The following is an 18495-nucleotide window of genomic DNA, read 5'->3' as shown; positions in this document are numbered from 1 at the left end:
TTTGAAAAGTTCCTCACTCTCTTGAGATCTCCTCAGATGGGCCCATCATTCGGGATGTGATCAGGGACATGCTCCCGCCGGCCCCTCAGCCTGCGCCTACAGTCATTCCTCTTTTGACTCCAGAGTCGCAGGTCTCAGTGCAGCCCCCACTGCCATTGCCAACTCCTTCGATTCGGGCTCCCCTGGCTCCCACAGTTCAGGCAGTTCTACACAAGCTTCTGCTGCAGCCTCTGGCTCTGGTCCTCACACCACAGCCCTCGGCGCCAAGCACTCCTCCAACCGCTCCGGATCAGCCAGACACCCTGGTGGACACCAACGAGGAAGAGGGCCCAGATACGCTGTCGTCAGCCAAGGCCTTACATGAACGGCTTGCAGGTTTGGCAGAGTACTTGGGGTTTCCTCAACCGGAGGCCGAACAAATGGAGGTGGGGGTCATAGCCAAGGTCCTCAACTCTACGTCTCGTGGCTAGAACGGGGATCCCGATGCAAAAGGACGTCGTCACCCTGGCCAAAAAGGGGTGGCTTAAGCCCCACTCTGCCCAGCCTGTCAATCGGCGCCTCAATGCCAAGTATAGGCAAATGGAGGGCTATCCACTCTTACAGTTGGCGCACCCTCAACCGCACTCTTCAGTGATCGCTTCAGCGTCACTCTACTCAAAGCCTCAGTCGTCCTCGGCCACCTTGTCATCGGCGCTGTTAGGCAAGGAGGAGAAGAACTTGGAGGCTTACGGAAAGAAGCTTTATTCCAACGCCTCCCTGCACCTTCGTCAATGCAATGCGGATGCCATGCTGGCAGCCATTAACCAGAGTCTTTGGAAGGAAATGGACTTCCTTCCAGAACGTCCGGTGCAGAGAAAGGCACGTTTCAAGTAGGGACAGGCGGAGGCTAAATTGGTGGCACAAGACATCATGGAGTCCACCGTGGTCCTCATTGACACCTCTGGCCGGGCCATATGCATTGCCATGGACATGAGAAGGACAGCCTGGCTTCGGGCTACTGCATTCAACCCAGACGTCCAGGAACGCATATTGGAGGGTGGTGACCTCTTCCACTCCACCAGCGATGAGGAGCTCGATGAAAAGAAAAACGGTTCCCAAACGGCAGTCTTTATCTATCCTTACGAAGGCCATGCCTAAGGCGTACACCCAGTCGCATCAACGCTCCGATAAGGGGTGGGCGTTCGGCGGGTGCTGAGGCTTTCAAGAACGGAGGACTAGACAGCCTGACGATTCTCTGAGTCAGCACCAGCGCAAACAACAAAATGGGGGGAGCAAGGGCTTCATTCAGTCCTCTGCAACAGCCTCAGAGGCAAAGAAGGCATGCCGTGCCCCTTCGGGTCCATGTGTCTCCGGTGGGGGGTAGACTTGCCCTTCCAGCTTAGTTTTAGCATCAGAAGTTCATGGACCCCTGGATCCTATCCGTAGTGTCCACGGAGTACCATCTAGCGATTCCTCCCTCTCCTCCCTCCCCACCTCCACTCCCACAGATTGGGACAGCAACTATGCTGTCGGAAATTCATTCACTCATCGAGAGCCAGGCAGTGGAAGAAGTCCCAGCCTCCCAGTGGGGCTTGGGCTTCTACTCCAGGATTTTCACTCTACAAAAAAAGAACCAGGCTGACCTGAACGTTGTGTTGGACCTCTCCACCCTCAGCCTCTCCATCCCTCTCCAAATATTCTAGATGGTTACGCCAGCACTCATAGCAGAGACACTGTGCAGGGAGACTGGATGTGCTCCCTGGATCTGAAGGACACTTACCTACATGTCCCTATTTGGCAGCCTCATCGATCTTTTCTGCGGTTCAGGATCATGGGCTGCCATTTCCAATACATGGTTCTACCCTTCGGCCTCAACTCAGCCCAAGGGTATTTACCAGACTAATGAATGCAGTGGCGGCCGTCCTCAGGGCACAGGGCCACCACGTCTACCCGTACCTGGACTGGTGGTGCATTAAGCTGGGATTTTCTATCAACCTCAAGAAGTCTCAGCTGCAGCCTACTCAGAGCCTGACCTTTCTGGGCCTCATCTGGGACATAAGCTCTGAGAGAGGTTTCCCCTCGGAGGACAAGATAGAGGCCATCAAAAGGGCCGTTAGTCACTTCCTCAGCTGAGAGGTGACCTCGGTCTGGTGGTACTAGCATTTATTGCGCATCATGGCAGCAGTTCTACTGGCCATACCCCACACGAGGCTCAAGATGAGGAGATTTCAGCTGCACTTTGCAGTCTCATGGAATCGGGAGCAGGGCTCCCAAGCATTCCTCCTACTCTCCACCCGGACCTCACATGGTGGTCCAGGGACTGCAACCTGAGGACGGGCAAGCCCTTCCGGCAGCCGGCCCCTCAGGTCGCCATCACCACGGATTCCTCCCTGGACGGCTGGGGGCCACCCTGGACAGCCACAGAGTCCATGGAGTCTGGTCCCTGTAGGAGAAGGATTCTCATATCAACTGGCTGGAGCTGAAAGCTATCTGGCTAGCTCTCAAAGCTTTCGTCCCGCTTATCGGGGGAAATGTTATCATCCAAACAGACAACTCCACCAGCATGTACTATGTCAACAAGCAGGGTGGCACCGGGTCCCCTCCGCTGTGCAGCCTAGCGTTCAGCATGTGGAAATGGGCCCTGTAAAGCAGCAGCTACCCGATTGCCATCCACCTCCCGGGGGAGACCAACCTGGAAGCAGACAGGCTCAGCAGTCTGGGAGCATACAATTACGAATGGCAATTGAACTATCGGGTCCTGCTCTGGATCTTCAGCAGATGGGACATTGTCAGGTGGACCGCATATCCTCCTGGGCAAACAGGAAGTGCCAGCAGTTGGCGTCCTGGCAGGGGCTGGTCCCCGGCTCTCTGGGCGACGCATTGCAGATACAATGAGATGGCATGACAGTGTGTGCATTCCCTCGCACACCCCTGGTCCACAGGGTGATCTGCAAGATAAGGGAATCGTGTCATTGTGATAGCTCTGTGGTGGCCGGCCAGGATATGGTTCTCGGAGCTCCTTGGCCTCTCGGACAGGCGTCCCATTCACCTGCCACTAGGCCCAGCTCACCTTCTCTCGCAGCAGTGGGGCATGGTCATCCACCCCGCTCCACAGAAATTAGCACTCGCCGCGTAGTTCCTGAGCAGGTCACACTGAAGCACCTGAACTTGTCTCAGGCTAACCTGGACATCATTTAGGGCGCTAGGAGTAAGGCTACTAGGAGCCAGTCCAAGAGTAAATGGACAAGGTTCTGTCACTGGGCGGACTCCAAGGAAATCAACCCCCTTACTTGCACGTTGGACGATGTGCTCTCCTCTGCACACCTCGCTCACTCGGGGGTGCAAATTGACACATGCCGCACCTACTTGGCAGCCATTAGCGCCTACAGGAATTCGGAGGAAGAGGTCTTCTGCTCCTGCAACCTGGTGGTGAAGCGACATCTGGCTGGCCTCATCAGTCTCTCCTCGCCCATCAAGAAGCCACACCCGTTATGTGATCTCAATGTAGTGTTGGGTGCACTGGCGCAAAAGCCCTTTGTGCCAATGGCATCCGCGGACATCAGACTGGTCATCATTACAACAGCTCTGTTGGTAGAGTCAGCGAGATACAGGCACTGGTGGCTTCAGAACCCTACACTACTTTTCACAAAGATAAGGTGGTCCTGAGAATGCACCATGCGTTCCTACCAAAGTAGTCTCTGCTTTCCATCTAAATGAGGAGATAGTGTTACCTATGTTTTTCACGGATCCTAAGGACGATGCTCAAAGGGGCTTGCACTGTCTGGATGTCAGATGCGCTCAGAATTTCTAACTGGATAGGACCAAGGACTTCCGCAAGTCAGACGCTCTATTTGTCACGTTTGGTGGGTCAAGGCATGGGTAGCGGGCATCCAAGGCCTCTATAGCAAGATAGATGGTTTCAGCCATCAAGGTCTATGAGGGGCAGCAAAAAAACACTTCCAGCCAACATGCATGCCCATGATGTCAGAGCCAAGGCCACAACCGTCGCATTCCAGAGACAGGTCCCGTGGCAGGTCATCAGCAGGGTGGCCACATGGGCCACCCCTTTGGCTTTCTGCAAGCACTACTGTTGGGAAGCCGGCTCTAAGTCATACATGGCTTTCGGACAGGCGATTCTAAGGAACTTGTTTTCTTAAAGAGGGTTGCCTCTCCACCCTGGGGCTACATTCAGCTGTAATCGCCCATGCAGTATGGAGGAAAGGGGACGGGACATGGAGTAATTAATAGTTACTCACCATAGTGACTAACATACTCCTAGTCCATAGTCCCCTTTCCTCCATACGTCCCACCATCCTGCCCCTTAATAATACTGGTATCATTAGGCAATGTTAATATTGTCAGCGCGTCAATGGGGACTAAGGAGTGGCGCTGGTGGGCGGAGTCAGGGGAGCGCATGCTCCCAGGGTAGCGCCCCCATGCGCCTCTAAATTTAAAGGGGAAGGTTATTTCTGGTAAAAAAGGTACCGTCTAGCGAGGGACGCCCATGCAGTATGGAGGAAAGGGGACTATGGACTAGGAGTAAGTTAGTCACTACGGTGAGTAACTATTAATGTTTTGAATACATCTGTTTTGAATCCACCAAGTGTTAACATTTACTCAATCTCTTTGGTTACAGATCACACTGGACATCGCCCGAAATCCAGAGTAAAGGAGGAGCTACGCACCTCTTGTTGCAGATAGTGCACATAAAACCAGGAGGACCTTTGAATCAAAGAGAGAACCTTATGCAGGGGAGAGCCTCTGACGTAGGCACGTCTTTGAGAGGCGGAGTGCTGTGGAGCTGCAGAGAAAGCGGCAACCTGAGAGCGAGAGAACGCCCGAAGAGAACGCCGGAAGCCCGGTGTAATAAGCACTGGAGCAACCTCTGCGGGCACAGAGTCACAGAGACAGTCGCACTTGGTGGCGTGATCATTAGGAAGTCGTGGTGGGCATGGGGCCCGATAAACAACGCAGAGACCAGACGAACCTGGAGGAATGAAAACCTTCCATCTGTCGATGTGTGCAGAAATTGCACAAGCGAACAAACGTACAGAGCAAGTCAGTGATAGACACGAGGAAGCAGAGAACAAGAGAAGGTGAAGCCACCATATTCCAACGCCAAGCCCGGTGAACCAGCCTAAGTCAAGAGAAGGTACCCGGGTAGTTAAGAAAAGAGGAAGGCAACTGGGACTGAATTAACTGTATACAAATAATGTAAAGATGTGAAATATCAGTCCTGGGGGAGACCACAAGAGTTGTTTGAGATAAAGACTGAAAAAGATTGGCATTGGCCTATGAGAAACTGTGAAAAGAGTTATCGGGGGAGAGCCTGTTAAAGTTGGATGATACAAAGACTGAAGGGGGCTCAAAGCGCCCAACGAGAGATGAGGGACTAATTGACTTGAAGGTGAAATTTGCTCATAAAAGTTTGCGAAAAGCTGAGGCACATATGTTGCGAGAGAGTATGCGATAAAGCAGTCCATGAAGGCCGGGAGTTCTCTATAAGAAACAGTAAGAGTGAACTATATGAAAGAATCTAGAATACTGACTACGGGAACTTGAGAAACCCAAAATATATTTTTTCAGAGACGCCAAGAGAGTTGTTGAATTTAAGGATTGACGAGCCCTGGGACGAGCCCTGGCAGTGTTCTATGAGAGACAATGAGAAACCAATGAAACTTTTTTTAAAAACCTTTTTATTTGGATTTTCAACACAAAACATAACATGTAACAACTTTAAACAACAACACACATTACACCTCTATTGGCACATTCAACTTGGAGTTTGCAATCTATTCTCATATGCTTGGTTCACGGCGAGGCCGTCTTCCCCTCCGTCCATAATGTTTGTGCGCTACCCTTTGTGTTACACCAGCGTTCAGTTGGGCCCAGCCACCCCCCCCTAGATCACTTCCTCTCCTGTTTGCCAAGTTTCCTCTGTCGTCTGGGCAGTCCTCCTCTGAGCCCCTAGGCTCGCCTGTGCTGTCTCCTTCACTTCAGAACAGGTCTTGCACAAGAGTGTTCCATGCTAATACCTTAGCTCCGCCGTTGCTTTTCCCCCTATGCAGCGCCCTTGTCCACACTGAGGTTTCAGCAATCGCCCATTTTTGAGGTCCGCCCACCACCTCTCTATCGGCGGGCCCATGCTTGTATTACACGCCATTGCTATGCAGCGTTTCGCCAGTATCGTCATCAAGTCTTTCATTTTTGCCAAGTGTATTCCCTTTCTATCCCCTCTCGGGAACAGGCCCAACAGGTAAGACTGTGGCGACCATGCCTGCATTTGGACCCCCCCACTCCCTTCAACGCTTTCTCCTTGATAAGAGTCCCAGAAGTGCGTTATCCTCGGGCATGACCAGAACATGTGCAACATATCTGCCAGCTCCTCCCCGCAGCGCAGGCAGCTCCGGGTTTGTCTACTCCCCATGTTCGACATTCTTTTAGGCGTTAGATATGCTCTGTGTATGAGATAGAGCTGCATCTGTCTGAACCCTGCATTCCTGGAGACTTTCTTTGCATATCGGAGGGCCCGGCTCATTCCTCGTCCATAAAGGGTTTCTGTAGCTCTACCTCCCAGTTAGCCAGCGCTTGTAGTTCTCTTGTATTGTTGGCACACAGCAGTTGTTCGTAAAGTCTGAACACAGCGTGTCCCCCCTCCGAGATATACCATGCATCCAGGGCCCCTCCTGCTTCATCCGCCTCCAGTAAGGTCTCCCATCTTTTCCTGATCGTTCGGACCATGTTATACAATATGAATTGCCCATTATGTATGCCCTGCTCTTTTACCAGGGTTTGAAAGTCCACCAAGTGACCATCCTGCCACATGTCTCCTATTTGGGCTACCCCCTTATCTTCCCACTGTGTCCTATAAATTGTCAAATTCGCAATGCGGGCATCGACCAATTCCGCTAGAAGGATCTGCCTAGAGCAGGGGTCGCTCACCCCTTGGATTTTCCACACTCTTTTCCATTGGGCCAGGCCCAGCTTGAACATGTTGAGGAGTGTTTTGGCCGAAGTTGTCTCTATCCACAGGAACTCCTTCAGATAATATTGCTGCACCGCCGGCTAAAAAAGTATTGAGCCTATAGAGGAGTCTTCGCCCACCCACCGTACCACAAATTGAAGTTGACCTGCCAGGTAATATCGTTCGAAGTCCGGGAGCCTGATGCCACCCCCCCCATTCGTAGTCCCTTTGTAGTGTACTCAGTGCTATCCTGTTTCTCCCACCTCCCCACAAGAACTCCTTGCCATAGTGTGTAATAGTTTGAAGAACGACACAGGTATGTAATAAGCAATGTTGGTAAAGTAATACAGGAGACGGGGTAGGACCGTAATTTTCAACAGAGCCGCCCTCCCTATAATCCCCAATGGCAGCATCCTCCAAAACTGCATGGCCTTCCCTATTTTGTCTAGGGCCACCTGAGTGCTAGCCTTGTGTGTTTCTTTGGCATCATGATAGATGTCCACTGCCAGATTTCTAAAAGTGAGCACCGTCCATGTGAGGCCTAGATCCGGTAACTTGGTTGTGGTTGCTACTCTCAAGTCCGCCAGAGGGAACAGCGAAGATTTAACATTATTGACAGTGATTCCTGACAGTCTGCCGAATGCACCCAGGGCTTCAAGCAGGTCTGGCATGTGTGTCCGTGGATTTTGGATATAGAGAAGCATGTCGTCAGCATAAATAGATATTTGATGCACTTCCCAGTCTATCACTATTCCTGTGTCTCTATACTCGGCCCTAAGAAAAGCTGAAAATGGTTCCAAGGCCAGGATATATAACATCGGGGACAGTGGGCATACCTGCATCGTGCCCCGTGCAATGCCCCATTCCTCCAAGACGTGCCTGCCTGTCTTCACCCTAGCCCTTGGATCCCTGTACAGGAGCTTGACCGAATGTAGGAACCCCTCACCTATCCCAAAGTGGGCAAGCACTCCCAAGAGCCAGTCCCAGTTCACTGAGTCAAACGCCTTTATTGCATCCAGTGATGCCACTGCGCATTCCCCCCCCCCTCTGGTTTGTGTTGTTGTTGTCTATTACGTGGTGGAGTCTGCGAAGGTTCCACGTTGTGTTGCTCCCCGGTACATATCCAGTTTGATCTGTGTGTACCAGCGTGGGTATAACCCTTTTAAGTCGGTTGGCCAGAGCCGCTGTCAGTATTTTGGAGTTTTGGTTTATCACAGAGATTGGTCTGTAGGAGCCGCACTCTTGGGGTGGTTTCCCTGGTTTTAATATAGGTACTATTACGGATTCCGACATACTCCTGGGGAGCTGCCCCCTCTCGTGTGCCTCGTCCAATGTCTCCAACAGTTTTGGGGCCAGACTATCTTTGAATTTCTTGTAAAATTTGCTGGGTAACCCGTCAGGTCCCAGGGATTTGCCTGTTGGAAGATCAGCTATGACAGCCGACAGTTCCTCCACTGTGAGGGGTGTATCGAACATCTGAGTTTGCTCTGATGTTAGTTGGGGGAAGGTTGATCTCCGCCAGAACATCAGCTATATCTCCCGCCTCTGCCTCCTGGACCCAGGAGTACAGCTTCTCGTAGAATCGCGAGAAGACCTTGTTAATGACTTCCTGGGTTCTGACCTCCTGCTGGTCTTTAATCACGTTTATTGGCTCCCGCTTACCCTCCCGTTTAGTTAGCCAGGCTAGGAGCCATCTGGGCTTGCCCCCCTCCGCATGTAGCCTCTGTATATACTGCCCATAATCCAGCTTCCCCAGCCTCTCCCAGATTGCTATACACTGCAGCCTCAGTTTGGTGAGATCTCCCGGTTCGACCCCCATCTTGCGTGCTCGTGCTTCAGCCTGTTCAACCTCCCTTTCTATTCCGGCCAGAATGCTTCCCCCCCACCACCCCCCAACCCCCGAGTCCACCAATCTTCCCTATTGCTGCACCCCTAACCATCACCTTAAGGGCCTCCCAGACCATTCCAGCACTATCCCCACTCCCCGCGGAATGGTCAAAGTAATTGTCTATTGTGCCCTGGATATACTCCTGGAAGTCCCCATCCGTCAATGCCTCTGCCCTCATTCACCATGTGGGTATGGGAGCTCTCCTATGTGTGTGTGCCCATACCGCAACTAGCGGGACATGGTCGGATAGTGTTCATGCCTGAATATGTGCCCCGGTCAATTCCCCCAGTGTCTCATTGCCCGTGAACAGATAGTCTATTCGTGTGAATGTCCAGGGTGTGGCGCTATAGTGCGTGTGTATCCCCTTGTGCCTACATGTACCTTCCTCCAGACTTCTTCCAGCTCGAGTTGGTCCAGTATCTTCCGTAGTGCTCTGGCCGGCGGCGCCAGCTTCTTGTGCTTAGTGTCCGATTTATCCAGTCGAGGGTCCAATGTACATTTGAAGTCACCTGCCCAGATGATCGACACTTCTCGATATGGGACCAGGCGGGGCGTGAGTGTCCTGAAAAACTCTGTTGCATCATGGTTGTCCTTGTCCCGGGAGGATAGCTCAGCGGCAACGTGCTCGCCTTGGAAGCAAGACGACACGAAGCAACACAGGTTCGATCCCCGAGTCCGTGCTTAAAAACCTCTGGGTATTTAAGCACGTTATAAATACGCAACTAAGATTTATAAAAAAAAACAATTACGCAACTAAAAAAAAAAACTATTCCTGTAACAGCACCTCGATGCCCCCGGGCTGTGTGAGCGCTTTAAAAATGCAAAATTAAAAAAAAAATAATAATAATTGTTGGGGGCGTATGTATTCACTAGGCACCCCTCCCGATTCTCCAACATTCCCTGATCAGCACTCTGCCTTCCGCATCCCTTTCCTGTTTTATGAGCTGGAACGGGGTCCCTGGAGCAATCCACGTCAACACTTCCCTGACGTAAATAGAGTATGTTCAGATATAGATCTGTTTTTCATCCGTCAGGTGCGTCTCCTGCAGCATTACGATGTGGACCTTCGCCTTATTCAGCCAGGCAAGAAACCAATTAAACTTTGTGTGAATAACGGTTATAGGAGCCTGAGAAACCAACAGTGTACGCCTTTAGAGAGGTTACAGGAATTGTTGTATTAATCGGATGAAAAGGGACAAGAATGTCCTATCTGAGACTTGAAGAATCTAAAGGATACAAAATAAGAAAGAGAAGATTAAAATATCAATGCCAAACAGGCTATGAGAGAATACAAGAAGGTTTCAAGACCCTGGGGAAGCAAAACCATATCAAGAGCTATAGAAGCTCATAACAGACAGACAAAGAAAGTGAGGAACTTTCTTTATTGACGTTTGCACAGTTGTCAGAACTAACAAGAACAGATTTTTTTCGTGGAATAACCATTAGAAGAAGCCCAGTGGAGCCAGCTAAAGAAAAGTTACCAGGAGGTGAACATTCTGGTGCAGTTTAGTTATTAGTTATAGTGGTAGGGCTAGTTAGAAGTAGGTTTTGGACGGAGGACATTTTCTTTGGACTTTTGACGATGCAAAAGCACCCTTACATCCCTGTAGCTGGGAAGAGGGATGGCGCAAGGCACACTACTGAGCACTCAACTCCCAATATCAAAGGCACAAAAGCTGAAATTGCATGATCTAAAAATATATATCAAAATATAATTGGGTATGAAAAGATCAGAAATCCGTACTTGAGGGCCTGAGTGTAGTTGAAAAGTGGAGTCACTCCCAAAAACGTCTGCACAGTCTCCATGACAACAGCAGGGTTGGTGCGCAGGTCTTGACCATCCATTATAAGTACCTAAAGACAAGGAAACATAGTCAATTTCTTTTAGCTTGATGAAGGACTCACTTTATAAAGCAAATAAAAAAAAGTTGTCCACTAAAATTAAAATCAAAATGTCTGCATGTGGACCAACATTATTCTCTGCAGATTAACAGTTACTTAAAACTGGGAATCCAAAAGTTTTGTTGATACATCATATGTAGGCAAATGTATGGAAGTTATTTTTTTTGTAACCAATTTTATTGAGTTTAACAAACTAAACAACCAAAAAACCAAACCCTATACATCAGTCATAACTTCCCAACGTTATGTACGGCAACATGTAATGTCCCCCGCTATCCTATTACGCCCCCCCCCCCATGAGATTACTTACTTCACCACCTTCCCATGCCCTCTCTGGGGTTGTTTTCCTCACCCTCACCCTCCATAGAATCATCTTTTTCTAAGCTGGTTAGGGCAGACTCAGAGTAGCTGCTAGGCGCCTCCTGGCCCTTAATGACTCTGCTTCTTCATTTCCCCCCGCCCATGTTGGCTGCTTCGCTCCACACCACTGTTTCCAGGTCCACCCATTTCAGAAGGTCGTGCCACCAGGCTTCTACCTTCGGTCTATTACTTGCCTTCCAGCCCATAGCTATTCTGAGCTTGCCCAGTGTATAGACCAAGTCTTTAAGTTTAGGTTTACGCAGCCTAGAAACCCCCCCAACCATGCATGCCAATACAGATTCAACCTCCAGTTTAATCCCCTTCTCGGTCAAATGATGGGCCATCTCCCCCAGAATCATTTTATTTGCGGGCACGCCCAGAACATAAGTATCATTCCTGCATTCACCTCCCCACATTTAGGACATGTCTGTATTCCGGCATTCTTGAACTTTGCAATCCTCTGAGGGGTAATATACACCCCATGGGTAATATATAATTGAATTTGTTGCAGCCTTGCATTCCTGGACACTTTTTTGTGGTATCCCTGAACCCTCACCCACAACCCGTCATTCATAGATTCCTCGGCTTCCTCTTCCCAGTCCTGTCTCAACTGGAGCACCTCCTTCCCCACCCTTGACATCAGCAGTTAATATATTCGGCAAACTTTGTGCCTCCCATCTGATAAATCATAGAGGGTTTCTATGGCCGTGTCAGGTGGGCCCTCCACACTATTTCCGACCATGTAGCCTTTATCTTCTGCACAAGCCTGGTATAGGTAATATACTGTCCCCTGTGTAGACCGGTATCTTCCACTAGTGTGTCAAACTCTACTGCCTTCCCCTCTTGCCATATATCCCCCAGCGTGCTGTACCAGTCGTTTCCCAATGCTTCCGAATTACCTTCGTTAATTGGTCATCTACTCCTTTTAGTGCCACTAGTGGCATCTGTGGGGAGCACGGGATCGGGTTTTCCTTGACCCGACAAGCGTTACGCCAAATCTCCCATCCCAAATCCAACAATCTCGTCCTCCCAACTTGCTGTGGTTTCGGCACCGATATCCACTCTTTTAGGAAGAATGTGACATATTCAACTCTCAACAATCGAGACTCCGATGTTAAATCCTCCGATAGCCACCTAGCTACATATTGCAGCTGGCTGGCCAAGTAGTACATCTCAAAGTTGGGCAATTTAATGCCCCCTCGATCAGACGTGTTCTGCAGTTTCCACAACGCAACCCTGTTCCTAGTGTTGTGCCATATGAACCCTCTTCATATACTTTCAAGCTTAACAAAGAATCGCCTAGGTATCAAGTACGGTATATTCGCAAAGAAATGCAGCAGCCTGGGCAGTACCACCATCTTTAGTAACACCACCCTCCCCATCATGGTCAAAGGGAGCTTGGCCCAGAACCTCATACTATATTCTAGATTAGCCACTGCCTTCACCGTGTAATTTTTTATATTCAGCCTCGGCCGTATGATATACCTCAACCCCCAGATATCTAAAGGACCTGGTCTCCCATTGTATTTGTAATACCAGCAGTTCCTCCCGTGGTAACCCTTTGTATCTACGCAGGGGGAATAGACATGATTTTTTGGGATTTATTGTTATACCTGACAGCCCTGCATATCTCTCCATTACTTCCAGGATATACTGTAGGTTCTCTTCAGGATATCTTAAATACAGCAGCATATCATCAGCATACAATGATATCAGGTGTTGTCCTCCTTTTGTACTGATCCCCACCTCCCCATATTGTTGCCTCAATTATATCGCTAGGGGTTCCAGTGCTAAAATAAACAACATCGGGGACCATGGGCATCCCTGTCTAGTACCCCTACTGAGATGCCATCGATCTGAAATGGTTGCTCCAGTCCAAACTTGGGCCAGTGGTGCGCTGTACAGCAGTTGTACCCGTCTCAAGTACGAGGGCCCGACCCCGTATTCTTTAAGGGCTGCCATCAACCATAGCCATTTGACCGAGTCGAAGGCCTTCACCGCATTCAATGAAATTATTGCAACCTCCTGTGAGTCCTTTCCTGTCTGTTCTATGACGTGATGTCTTCTAAGATTATCAGATATGTTCCTAGCTGAGACATACCCGGTCTGGTCGGGATTTATGCGTTTGTTGATAACCAGTCTCAGCCTATTCGCTAACACTGCCTGGAGTATCTTGCTATCCTGAATAAGCATGGATAGCGGTCGATATGACCCGCAGTCCATGCATAGTTTGTGAGGCTTGAGAAGTGGGATGATGATCGCCTCCCTTAGGGATTCCGGCAGCATCCCTTTGTCTAACGCTTCATTTAACATCGCCAATAGCGGGGGGAGTAGCACCTCTTTGTATGTTTTGTAGAACTCGCTAGGGAGCCCATCTGCTCTAGGAGCCTTACTAGTTGGTAGAAGCTTGACCACCTCCTCTAATTCCTCTGCCGTAATCGGAACCTCCAGGGCCTCCCTCTCCGCAGTCCCCAATTTAGGAAGGACAATGTCCGCCAAAGTTTCGATCACCTCATCCCCTCCACCTTCTCCCACATCTTTATATAGCTGCTGGTAAAATTCTAAGAAGCCTCTGTTAACTTCTTCTTGGGTGGCTAGTATTCGTCCATCTGTGCCCCGTATTACCCAGATGGTTTGCCTGGGCGTTTCGCTCTTATATAGCCAGGCCAACAAGCTGCCCGCTTGTCCCCTCCAGCATGCTGTCTTAAGTCATTATTTTTTATAGTTCAGGTTGCATAGTCTCTCCCAATGCCCCCTGCAATCTTGTTGCAACTGTCTGATAGTCCCAGTCTCCTCAGGGGAGTGCTTGCCCTTACCCATAATCATCTCCAATTTTTTCTCTGCTTCGTGTAGCTTGTGTACTATCCCTCCCGGTAGACCTTTGGATTTGGCTATTGCTGTACACCTCATCACCACCTTAAATGCTTCCCACACTATGCCGGCCGAATCCACACTCTCTGTGTTGTGCTCAAAATATTCTACAATTTCTTTCCGTAGGTCCTCTCTGAACACTATCTTTCAAGGCTTCGGCCCTAAGTTTCCACGTCGGGATCCGTGCTCTGGGTGGTAAATATTGGCAAGTTACAATCAGTGACGCATGGTCAGAGAGGACTCTTGCTTTATATTCCAACCGTACGAATTCCCCCGTCAACTCCGGTGTAGCAAATATATAGTCTAGCCTCGTGTATACGTTATGTGGGGTAGAGTAGTGGGAGTAGTGCTGATCCTGTGGGTGGTGCACCCTCCACATGTCTACTAGATTGAAATCTCTCAGTAGGGGTCTTAGGGCTTTCGCTGCCGAGGTAGGCTTTCCCATCTTCATATCAGATCTGTCTACTCTGGGGTCTAGCGTGCAATTGAAGTTCCCCCAACCCCATATGACCGCTCCCCTCCCCCCCCCAATGTAAGGGCTGACCACGTTGTATAGATTCCCGACATAGCTAGTAGCATCATGGTTCTGGGTGTACGTGTTGATAATGCTCAGCTCCCGGTTCTCCATCAGGCCTCTAATCGGCACCATCTTCCCATCTGGCTCCACGGTGGACTGCAGTATCTTAAAGGGGACATGTGGTGCTATACAAGTAATAACCCCTCTGGCATACGCCGAATATGTTGCCCCATGGTAGTCCCTTTCCATTTCCTCCCCACCAGTTCTAGTTTCTCCTTTGTTAAGTGGGTTTCTTGTAATAGAGCAATGTCAATCCTCTGTCTCTTCAAATACATCATGATTTTATTCCTTTTTTGATAGCTGTTGAGCCCCCTGACATTCCAAGTCACTATCTTAAGATCCCCCATCTTATCCATATCCCCATCCCTCCACTCTCCCCTCTCTTCTTCCACAGTGATGCATAGGTGTAAGCTCGCTCCCCAACTTCTAACATCCATCAAACTTCCCAACTCCCTCCCCGCCCACCTCCCTCACTCCCAAACCCCAACTGGTGCCAAGCTCCATCGCTAGATCTCAGGCTACCCTGCATCTAGTCCTTTCTCGGCTTCCGCCAGTACTCAGAATACTGCAGGGGGATACCACCTTATTGGCGCTTCAACTAATCTAACTACTGGGGATAAGAACTCCCTTCCCCGCATCTCCCGCATTAATGCCACAGTATATTGCACACGCTTGACTTATGCATGACCTTACTCACATGTATATTCAAGTCCCAAAGTCCACATGATGAGTGTATGTAACGGTCAACATTTACTTCCCTACTTACATACTCAGTGTACCCTTATGGGTTTTAGTATGATCCTGCTACCCTGCCAATATCGGAGTCACTGAATTAACATCCGTCCAGTCAATCAATAGGGAGACGCAAATTCACTTATCCTTTCCACTTCGATCCTGGCCGTCTGCATCCTCTGGGCAGCCTTGATTGTCCAACCAATTCATTGCTTCTTCAGGTGTCTCAAAAAAGAATGCTGCTCTTGTGCAGGACCTTGAGTTTTGTGGGATAGAAAAGCATGTACTTGAAGCCAGATGTCCTTTTCACTGCCACATAGTGTAGACGTTGACTTTGTACCATCATGGTGTAATCCGGGTACGCTGCGACAGACGCCAATGCCCTATTTATCGTTCCGCCCTTGCCAAAATATTCCATGATCTTTTCTCTATCTTTATAGTTCAAAATCCTGGCGATGATTGCTCGGGGAGGAGCTCCCGGCTGGGGCCTCCTGGTCTAGGCTCTGTGCGCTCTTTCCACCTTAAACCCTTGGGTGAGCACGCCCGCTCCTATCTCTTGAATCAGCATGTGCTCAATGTAATTTGTCAGGTCTGAGCCCTCTTCTCCCTCGGGAAGTCCCACCACTCGAATGTTGTTGCGTATAGCTCAACCTTCCGCTTTCTCTGCTCGGCTTTCCAGGTTGCGTACCTGTTGTTGCAATATATGGACCTCTTTGGCGTTGGTCGTGCTGACCTCTGTATTGGTTTTCACTGCACTTTCTAGACCGTTTGTGCGCTCTGCTAGAGTTCTTACATGTTGTCTTAAGAGGTTCACGTCTAAACCGACCGCATCATTTTTGAGTTCCAGCGCTGTTCTCAGTTCCGCTATGACAATCAATCTTGCTCCCACATGAGGATTTCAACTCTGTTATGGCGTCCAGGATCAGATGATCGTTCCTCGCCGGGGCGGTCGTCCCCTGCGTATCCTTTTGCCTGGGCTATTATGTTTGGGGATTGTGATGGTTTGGTGAAAATGTCCATTGTGGGCTGTTTCACTTTAGCTTTACTGCATTTGAGCATCATTCCTCTCGTCGTGCTGCCGGCCTTGTCTGCCTACTTCACAATGTTATATTATTCCAGTGCCACACTGATTCTTGTACCTCGATAGACGTTGCTTCCGGGGAGGAGCCTTGGGTGGGCTCCTTTTCTGCTTTTACCGCAAGGAGGGGTGCCACCTGGTGCCAGTCCATTGTCCGTGCCCTGTGGGGGGTTTGTCTGTGGCTGGTCTTGCTGTTGACACCATAGGCCGCCCTTACTATGCCTGCGCCTGTCCACTATGTCATGGGTTAATCTGCTCTGTATACCATGTCCCTCGGCTGGGCGCTGTCCTCCTCACACCGATGGTCTGGGGCCTTAGGGTTGCGTAATGTTCTCAGTCTCGGTTCTTCACTCCCCCTTGGGGGCTTCGTATGTGGATTGGGGTCAAGCAAATCTTGCGTACATCCTCTGTAGTGATGCAGCATCAGCACACGTGCACCAGTGTCTCGGCCCACCCGTGTTGCCTGTAATCCTGCGAATAGATGGTCCTCACTCTGCATCACCACAGATTTAGTGCAGGTATCTTGTTCAGAGTTCCAGATCCCGCAATACCCCCTCCCTGCTGCTCCTGCTCTGAACCTTCATCCAGTTCTTCCTGGGCTACTGCCAGGGCTACCTCTGCAGCGTTGGCTTCCGTTCCTTGTCTGTACAGTTCCGCCCTCCACTGCTTGTTTGGTGGGAACTCTGTTTGGTGGGAGTCCTGCTGTAGAGTATTGCCTCTATGCTGCCATCTGGGAGTATAATTATTTTATCCCGTTTCCAGTGCTCTATCACTTGTACTGTCCCTTATGTCTTTAGGTGATAGCTCTGCGCCATATTGCTCTTTCCATCTTGTGCTCTTACAGTGTTACGCTCACCTGGTATCCACAGGGACGCCACCCAGCCGGGTTACTCGCTGGTATGCTTCTCAGCTCTGCCCAGATGTAGTCTGCGGGGAAGGTTCTGCCTGAAAATACAGGAGGACTGTGTTCAAGACTGACCGACCGGGGTAAGTATCCTCCCCCCACCCCTGTATGATTTCAGCCCCTCTGGGCCCTCTCCTCACCTGGTGGTAGAATTAGGCGTGCTCTCCATCCTGCCTTCTTTGCAGGGGCGCTTTGTCTTTCTTGGGCGTGTGCGGTCTAGTTACTTCACTGACACCGGCCCGTTTGATATTGTTCTGGTAGGTCTTATTGCTGTTCTTCAGTTTTGTTGCTATCCTGCATGACTTTATTTAGAATGTCTATTTTTCCTCCCTTAGGTATGCGGAGCTTCAGCGCGGCAAACTGACTTGGTTGAGCCCCGCTGGTAAATGATGGCACATAAAGAGCCCAATGATGAGTTAAGTAAGCGATATGCGCAGCGCTGCAAAGTCTTGCCTTTGCTAATCTGTGTTTTCCTTCCTTGTAGGTCGCAGTGTTCTTCAGCGCGAGTAGAATGTCCGGAATGGTGCCAGCCGTGAGGCGACCAGCCAGGTAAGTCTTTTGAGCAGTTCGTAATTTACAAATGTCTCTACTGCTTTCTTTAATGTTGCCCCCATCTTCCTCTTTCAGGTTGTGCTGTCCGGGAGGCGTGCTGATTCAAGGAAGCTGTTCTCAGAAGCTGAAAGTGGTTAAAGATGAAGACTGCAGGTAAGATGCTGCTGCTAATGATGTTCCTTTTGTCTCCTTGCAGGTTCTGCTTCTCCGAGGTTCGAGGGAATAGCTGGACACGGTGAGCGTCACACTGCAAGCTGCAAAGTAACGCGAAGCGTGTTGTCTTGCTTGAGTGTGGTTTAAATAGCCCCAACAAAATAGTTCAGTTAAAGTAGTCCCTAGGCTACCACACCCAAAACACTAGACCGCATAGCTTGGTTCCTGGGAACCAAGCTATGTGGATGCCTCCATGTTGGCTGGCAACTCAATAAGTAGTTCCCAAGCACATGTTTCTCATGGTGTATGAGCCTGGCGCCATAGGCGCCAGGAGTGGCCCCAAGAGGGCCTTGGACAAGGATGCCTGGCTCTAAAGACCCGAGTCCTGACTCCACCTGGCCAATGGGGTTGTCATATGAGGTTTTGGGCGAGGGTCGTGACATACAGTTTCCTATCGTTTTGTTTTCCAAGTGCTTTTTAGCACGTCAGTTGTTTGGCTGGTGTTGTGGGAATATAGCGCGCCCTTGCTGTGCAC

General features: G+C 50.0%; 1 protein-coding gene across 1 annotated transcript in view; it reads right to left on the bottom strand.

Annotated features, from left to right (window-relative positions):
- The window catches only part of NDST2 (N-deacetylase and N-sulfotransferase 2), a 2001368-nt gene that overhangs the window by 445265 nt on the left and 1537608 nt on the right, over positions 1 to 18495 (bottom strand). Inside the window, exon 12 of the mRNA XM_069610676.1 lies at positions 10576 to 10685. Coding sequence (XP_069466777.1) covers positions 10576 to 10685 — 110 coding nt within the window. The remainder of the gene's footprint in view (positions 1 to 10575; positions 10686 to 18495) is intronic.

The sequence above is a fragment of the Ambystoma mexicanum genome, chromosome 8, assembly GCF_040938575.1.
Source record: "Ambystoma mexicanum isolate Mex_15411 chromosome 8, UKY_AmexF1_1, whole genome shotgun sequence".
NCBI lineage: Eukaryota > Metazoa > Chordata > Amphibia > Caudata > Ambystomatidae > Ambystoma > Ambystoma mexicanum.
This window is presented reverse-complemented; position numbering and strand designations above follow the sequence as displayed.